The sequence below is a fragment of the Octopus bimaculoides genome, chromosome 26, assembly GCF_001194135.2.
Source record: "Octopus bimaculoides isolate UCB-OBI-ISO-001 chromosome 26, ASM119413v2, whole genome shotgun sequence".
NCBI lineage: Eukaryota > Metazoa > Mollusca > Cephalopoda > Octopoda > Octopodidae > Octopus > Octopus bimaculoides.
In genome coordinates this window covers 4,508,074-4,516,036 of record NC_069006.1, presented here as the reverse complement: position 1 = coordinate 4,516,036, position 7,963 = coordinate 4,508,074, and the positions used below count along the sequence as shown (strand labels likewise).

Sequence of the window (7,963 nt, the reverse complement as noted above, 5' to 3'; positions counted from 1 at the left end):
ACCAGTGTGCAACTGGTACTTTAACCTTATCAAAAAAAATTGAATTACACTGTATAACAATCTTTGTCCTTGAGTAGCAACTGTTATTTCCTATTTGCTGACCCCTAGAAAGTATGAAAAATGACTAATATTTCCTTCAAAATTTGCTTTCGTTACAATTATTCAAATCCTAAAGAATCTATTTCTACCGTCATGGCACCTGTGCCCAGCATCGCCTTCCTGGCACTTGTGCCAGATGGCATGTGTAAAGACATTCAAGCGAGATCGTTGTCAGTGCCGCTGGACTGGCTCCTGTGCAGGTGACACGTAAAATACACCATTTTGAGCGTTGCCAGTATCTCGTGCCGGTGGCACCTAAAAGCACCCACTACACTCTCGGAGTGGTTGGCGTTAGGAAGGGTATCCAGCTGTAGAAACCTTGACAGTCCTCGGTCAAATCGTCCAACCCATGCTAGCATGGAAAGCGAACGTTTAACGATGATGATGATGATGCTCCCTAACAACTCCTGCTCAGAGATGCGCATATTGTCAGACACTAAGGGACATGTTCAAGTGGATAAGGGCAAGTAAATCTGTAGTATTGAGCAGAATATTTTCTATAACAATATTTCTGCTTCAGGAACCCAGCATTGAATCTTGTCTAAATTGAAATGAAGAATAGATCAGTTTCAAAACACTGATGTCCAGGTGACAAAAGCAAAGTTTGAAGTGAATAGTAGTCATTTCCCTTTGATTTCTAATAAATAAAACTTTGTTACACCACGTAATACAAAAGCAGTTCAGTAAAACAGCAATAATTCTAAATACTCACTTTGTGTGACAATATGGAGTTTTGAAGAGAGTTCTTCATGAGCGGTCTGAAAGGTTGTACGTGAATACCATTTGGTCATCTCATTATTCATACTTGCCACAATACCACCAACTGAATGACCCTTTTTAGCAGAGTCGTGGTAATGGTCAATACCAACTATCATGAAACGTTTTATCTAGAACAGAAAACAGAGACACAAATTGTTAGAATAAACAAAACAGATTTCAGAAGAATCAAACCCTTCTAAAACTTTAAAAACTCTTCCTGACACATGGCCATCTATCCAAACCAATACAAATCTATGGAATATATCCATTTTACACCACTGTGCAGATGTGTCCCTATTCATGTCTCCTCATCTTGACATTGCAGAATTTTTTGAAAATGATTGCCACTCTCATACAAAGTCATCCATTTGCAATATCTCTCACCATGGGTAAATATTACCTCGCTTGGAAACCAGTGAGGGTGGCAACAGCAGGGGCACCTAGCAATACAAAATCTGCCTCAATAAACTGACTCGTGCATGTAAGCATGTAAAAGTAGATTAAAAGCAACGAATACACACACAGAGAGGTATATCTGTTGTTTCGAAGCTTGCTTCCCTATCACATGGTTCTGGTTAAAGGTTCTATTGCATGGTGTGTAGGACAAGTGTCTTCAGCCAATGATGAAATATTGATGAAGTAAACAAACGTGATAGAAGTAATCAAAGACAGCAATTTCAGAATTCTAATATACAAACAAACAAACTTCAACTGCCAAAGCTTCTTAAGACTAAGAGAAATGATGAAGTTAAACTCACTGGAACTGTGACACACCATGGAACTCCTCCAAGCTTACAGTTGATTTGGATGGCAATCTTGGTGGCGATTGACATGAAAACATTCTTCCTGTTTAGTGTCTTCTGTACAATTACCTGTGATGGAACTGAAAAAGAATAAAAAATATAAATAAAAAAACTGTTTGGAACCAACACAAACGGAACAATCTGCTTGTGAAAGCTTAATGACCAAGTTATTTTAGTAAATTCTTTATCATTTTCAAAATAAATAATTAAGGCAGCGTATTTCTACAGAAATACAGTCACACAACAGTTAAAGTAATAAGACCCACTTGACAGATATACCAGGAAAAAATTTGTTTTTCTGAATTTTCACCTCATGCAAGAAATTAAGGAAACAACAGAAATCTTTCATTTGTTTCATGGGGCACCACCTTAACTTATTTTTCAAGCCTGGTGCTTCTCGCAAGGCTCTGGTTGGCCCAAGGCAAAAGAAGACACTTGCCCAAGGTGCCACACAATGGGACTGAAGCCAGAACGGTGTGGTTGGGAAGTAAACTTCTTACCACACAGCCACTCTTGCACGTGCATATAATAATAATATTGGAAACCTTCAAACATTTTAACCATTAACATTTAATGCTCTATACGACTTGAATCGGTCCATATGTATCTGTTAAGCCCAACACACTGCTTGAATCCTTACCACTGCCAGTCCTAAACCACCCTTATGTTTATTTAAAAAACATGAACTCCCTAGTGGGGAATATCAGTAATCTCGTTATCATTTATTTTACATTAAGTAACATTGGTAATTAAAACTGAGTGAAATATTACTGAATTATTTGCAGGATTTTCCTATCAGACCTTTCGTGCAAACCTTGGTATGTTGTTTTCAAAGACAGTAAGCCTAGCTTACCTTTAACCCTTTAGCATTCAGATTATTTTGTCAAATGTAATGCTTATTTATTCGCATTGCTTTGAAATAATTGTGAATTATCTCATAATTTTGAGATTTCAATAATCACCATTTAATGTCTATTGTCCATATTGGAATGGGTTGGACGGTTTGACCTGGGGTGGCACACTGGAAGGCTGCACTAGACTCCATGGTTTCTGTGGCTGGATGCCTTTCCTTTCCTAACCCCACCCACACAGAGTGTAAGGGGTGCTTTTATGTGCCGTTTGCACAACACCAGTATCTGCCACGACTGCAATTTTACTTGGCTTGATGGGTTTTCTTCTCAAGCATGGTATAATGCCAAAGATCTCAGTCATGCGTCATTGCTTCCACGAGGCCCAGCACCCGGTGATTTATTTATTTTTAGAATGACAATGTAGAGTAGGTGTGAGAGGCTGGACCCGGCCCATTTGAATAAGAAACAGAATATTCGAGCTGAATATGGCTGCTTTGAGTGCTAACACATTAGGCTTCCTAAAGAAACCACTTAATATTTCTATGTACATGTCTCTTACTAATAGCATTTCACTTATGCAGGCGCTCTATCGCTTACAACGTCGAGGGTTCCAGTTGATCCTATCAACGGAACAGCCTGCTCGTGAAATTAACATGCAAGTGGCTGAGCACTCCACAGACACGTGTACCCTTAACCTAGTTCTCGGGGATACTCAGCGTGACACAGTGCGACAAGGCTGGCTCTTTGAATTACAGGTACAACAGAAACGGCAAGTAAGAGTGAGAGAAAGTTGTGGTGGAAGAGTACAGCAGGGTTTGCCACCATCCCCTGCCGAAGCCTCGTGGAGCTTTAGGTGTTTTCGCTCAATAAACACTCACAACGCCCGGTCTGGGAATCGAAACCGCGATCCTATAACCACGAGTCCGCTGCCCTAACCACTGGGCCTCCACACTTATGCAGGATGGCATAAATAACAGCCATATTAGATGCATTCTGATTTGAATAAAGCAAATTCAAGAAAAAGTTTTTAGTACCTTAATACATGTAAAATAGACCAACTTCACATATTGAACACAGGGTGGTTTTTCATTTTAGGCAATTTCTTGGTAAAATGTTAACACATTTCTTTTCATTATCACTTTTATTTTTACTTACTACATAATTAACAACCACAAAGGCAGAGCATTATTTTTAGCAAATGACAGTACAGTAATCCCTTGACTACCGTGGCTGTTACGCTCCAAAACCTAAAAGAATATAAATACCTATCGGCAACAGAAACCCGTGTTATACTGAGGAGTCCACGATATAAATTTACAGATGTAATGAGTGCATGAAAGGTGAACCATAATGTACTCAGTACACAATAGGTGAACCGTGATATGGCGAGGATTACGGTATTCAAAACAAAAAAAAAAAACAAAAAAAAAAAAAGACTAAGTCCTTTCTGCAGCATTCCCAATTTCCACAATCTGACCATAAGTCTACACATGCTAAACATTTGAAAAAAATTCAAACATATATAGTGTACGGCCCCTATACCGTCAGATTGTTGAAGGTATTACTTTTACCAGTTTCATAAACTACAAAATATAAATATCCTCTTGAAACGTACCTGTTCTAATTCTTTATCTCAATTTGAATGTACGTGAAGGTATTTAGGAGGCCCAAACTTATTTCTGCAAATGTGCTAAGCACTGATGCCAGTCATAGTGTAATCAATAAGCATAAGAGCAAGGTAAATACATTAAAAATAGGGGGGTCAGTGGGGCCCCATTTAAGAAACCCTTCAGAAATTGAACCTTCTTACGACGCTCCCTGGGAATTCATTGTCACTGCTCTGATTTGGTCAGCAATAGCATATACTTTGTTTAAAATGCAGTAAAACTAGCAGGGTTAGTGGAGCCCCAATTATGCAGCCCTTAAAAAAATAGACCTCCTTAGGACATTCCCTGGCTTGACTTTCGTTGTCTTTGCACCAACAGTCTAGGAGGAGTTAACGATCATAAAAACGTAGCTGACAGAGTAACATCACTCAAATTTCTAACAGGATAGAAGTTCATCTTACCTGGTTTTCCTGCTGGTTGGTCAATGGAGCAGAATTTCTTGATTGCATCATATCTGCCTTTGGAGTTATCATACACTAATGCCACAACCAACTGAGTGGATTCTGTCACTTTCTCTTTGATGGCTGATATGTAACCCTGTCCTGAAGCATCGTTACCTTGAATCTCACACCTTGCAAAGAAAGAAAGAATGAAAGGAGAAATTAGTCTAGGAAAGCGGAGGTAGAGTGTGACTAGAATTTTGTTTAGTGTGTGTGTGTGTTCGTGTTTCTGGCCCACAACTGCTGGACATCCAGTGTTGGTTTGTTTACATACTCTCTTGTTTCAGTCATTTGACTGTGGCTATGCTGGAGCACCGCCTTTAGTCGAGCAAATCGACCCCAGGACTTATTCTTTGGAAGCCTAGTACTTATTCTATCGATCTCTTTGCCGAACTGCTAAGTTACGGGGACGTAAACACACCAGCATCGGTTGTCAAGCAATGCTAGGGGGACAAACACACATATATATATATACATATATACGACAGGCTTCTTTCAGTTTCCGGCTACCAAATCCACTCACAAGGCTTTGGTCGGCCCAAGGCTATAGTAGAAGGCACTTGCCCAAGGTGTCACGCAGAGGGACTGAACCCAGAACCATGTGGTTGTTTAGCAAGCTACTTACCACACAGCCACTCCTGCACCTATGTCTCTAACTTGACAGTTTGGCAAAAAGATAGAACAGGTTTTAAAAAAAACATAACCCCTGTGGTTAATTAATTCACTTGATTAAAACTATTCAAGGCGGTGCCCCACCATGGCGGGGGAAAGTAAAAGCAAAAAAATGATGCAATTGTTTGTTTCAGTTCATGTCTACCAAAGCCTCCAGAATGCGATTTGGTAGACATGAACTGAAAGAAACAATTGCAAAAACCACAAGGTTGGGTAGAAAACAACATAACCACAGAGCCACACCCAGACAAATGAATATATAAAAAACAAATAAAATAAGATAATTTGAAAAGTTGATTTTAATTACCAGTAGGGTTCAGCATATCGGATTCCTAGGGGTTTGGCAACACGCTGAAGACAGGACTCTAAGTCTTTAGCCATACGTCCACAGCTCATTGGATAGATGAGTAGCCATCTGTCTACAGACATTGTAGCAACCTGTGACATGTCACGCAGATCTCTTGACCAATCTGGGTCACGGGACTGGTAGGACAGCTGCAAAACAATGTTATAAGACGTGCATACAATTGCTGACATTAACATACAAAAGATTATCCATCATTCAACAGTCGTTAACAAAATCCAAGTTTGTGGAAGACTCATAGGTACGGAATATTTCATTGTGCAACCATAATACTCTATAAAGTATATCAAATGTCTTTAGAAGTCAATACTGCATTCTAGCTGTGCACTTTTACATTACTTGTTTAGGTTATCTTTACAGATATTCTCTAGAAATTAAAGCCAGCACTGATTTTTGTTCATCATCATCGTTTAACGTCTGCTTTCCATGCTGGCATGGGTTGGACGGTTTTGGCTGAGGACTGGCACCAGGCTCCAATCTGATCTGGCAAGGTTTCTACAGCTGCATGCCCTTTCTAACAGCAACCCCTCCAAGAATGTAGTGGGTGCTTTATATGTGCCACCGGCACGGAGGCCAGTCAGGCAGGCAGCAGTGGCAACAACCACGCTCAAATGGTGCATTTTACATGTCACCGGCATGGGAGCCAGTCGGGCAGCACATTTCATATACCACACCTAAGATGTAAACAATGAGATGAAAGATGAAAAACGGGTAATGAGCGTATGTCATGTTTCAGGGGTTTTGCCCCTTCATCAGCACCCATCTAACCCATAATTTCTAAAGAATATCTGTAGAGATGACCTTAATAAGTAAACAAAAAAATACATGTGTAGCATATTTGTTTTAATCTTTGAAAAATAGCACAAAACAAATTTCACACATTTAACACTTTAGCATTTAGATTACTACTAAATGTGATGCTTTTTTTTTATCCACATTGATGGTTTTGGATCAGGAATTATCTTGTAATTTTGAAATTTTGCTGATGTAATTCTTTATTTTTATAAAGACATTGTAGGCTATGTGTGAGAGGCTAGATTTGGTTAGGTTTAACATAAGACAGGTTGAGTGTTTCAGCCAGATAATCATCATTTAATGTCCACTTTCCATGCTAGCATAGCATGGGTTAGACGATTTGACTGGAACTGGTAAGCTAGGGAGCTGCACCAGTTCCAGTCTGATTCGGTACAGTTTCTATGGCTGGATGAACCTTCCTCATGCCAAACACTCCAAGAGTGTAATCGGTAATTTTATATGCCACCAGCACAAGTGCCATTTACATGACACCAACAACAGCCACAACTATGATTTCAAAGGTGCCATTTACGCAACACTGGCAGGGTGCTGTTTATATGACACCAGCAACAGCCATGACTACACCTTTGTGGATGCTACTTACATGACACCAGTAACAACTACAACAACTATGACTTCACTTGATTTGACAAGTCTTCTCAGCACAGCATCGCCAAAGATCTATCACTTGTCATCACCTCCATGATTCCCATCAAGGATAGTCTCAGTGCTAAAGGGATTAGGTGCCTTTTGGTGTTTTCTGTTCAAAAGTCCCATGTAGACGGGGACAACTGTAAATTTTAAATAACTATGCATAAGCAATACCCAGTCCATTCTGGGTAGTTGGTAGGGTACATTTTTGCAGTACATGCAAAATTTGACGGATTGCTGACCCATGTTGTGACAGATAAATCCATAAGTGTCATAAAATTCACAACAGAACATACCATGTTATTCTGGATCAGTGATGAATGAATCCGTGATAAACAAGTCTACATATATCACAAACATGGTTTGAAAAATTCTGACAATCATTAGACCGAAATGAAGAAGGAATAAAAAAATTTCAAAAACATACTGATTTAGTGCTGCTGTACATCTTTTCTGGTTCCAGTACACGCCCAGCAATGGCTGCCAAATTGTCAGAAAGTTGAAGTTTCCATTTCTCAACAAGGTCCATGGCTTCTTTGTTTCTATAAGAGGACACAAATTAGTGGAAAGTCAAACAAAAGTGAGACGGTGTCATCAATACAGTTTCTACTGATTTCTATTCATAAAATCCTTAAACAACACACGAAGAACACAGAAGAGGTGTTGGACAAGAAGTAACCGAAGGGTTCACAGTCCATGTATCACAGCACGGAAAATGTCTGTGTTTATACATATTTCAAGGGGTGACCAAAATCAAAGAATCTATGTCTGGCTGCCTATGTACAGGGTCAAAGCTGAACACTTCTTCCTGTCCCTGTTGCTTCTTACCCAATCGCCACGGGGCTTGTGAAATATGGTGGTG

At 39.6% G+C, this 7,963-nt stretch overlaps 1 protein-coding gene across 1 annotated transcript in view; it reads right to left on the bottom strand.

Moving 5' to 3' along the window:
- Positions 1 to 7,963, bottom strand: part of LOC106883968 (piwi-like protein 1) — a 36,518-nt gene that overhangs the window by 8,032 nt on the left and 20,523 nt on the right. Inside the window, exons 10-14 of the mRNA XM_052976887.1 lie at positions 7,529 to 7,643; positions 5,599 to 5,786; positions 4,581 to 4,750; positions 1,617 to 1,741; positions 789 to 986 (exon numbers count right to left, since the gene is read on the bottom strand). Coding sequence (XP_052832847.1) covers positions 789 to 986; positions 1,617 to 1,741; positions 4,581 to 4,750; positions 5,599 to 5,786; positions 7,529 to 7,643 — 796 coding nt within the window. The remainder of the gene's footprint in view (positions 1 to 788; positions 987 to 1,616; positions 1,742 to 4,580; positions 4,751 to 5,598; positions 5,787 to 7,528; positions 7,644 to 7,963) is intronic.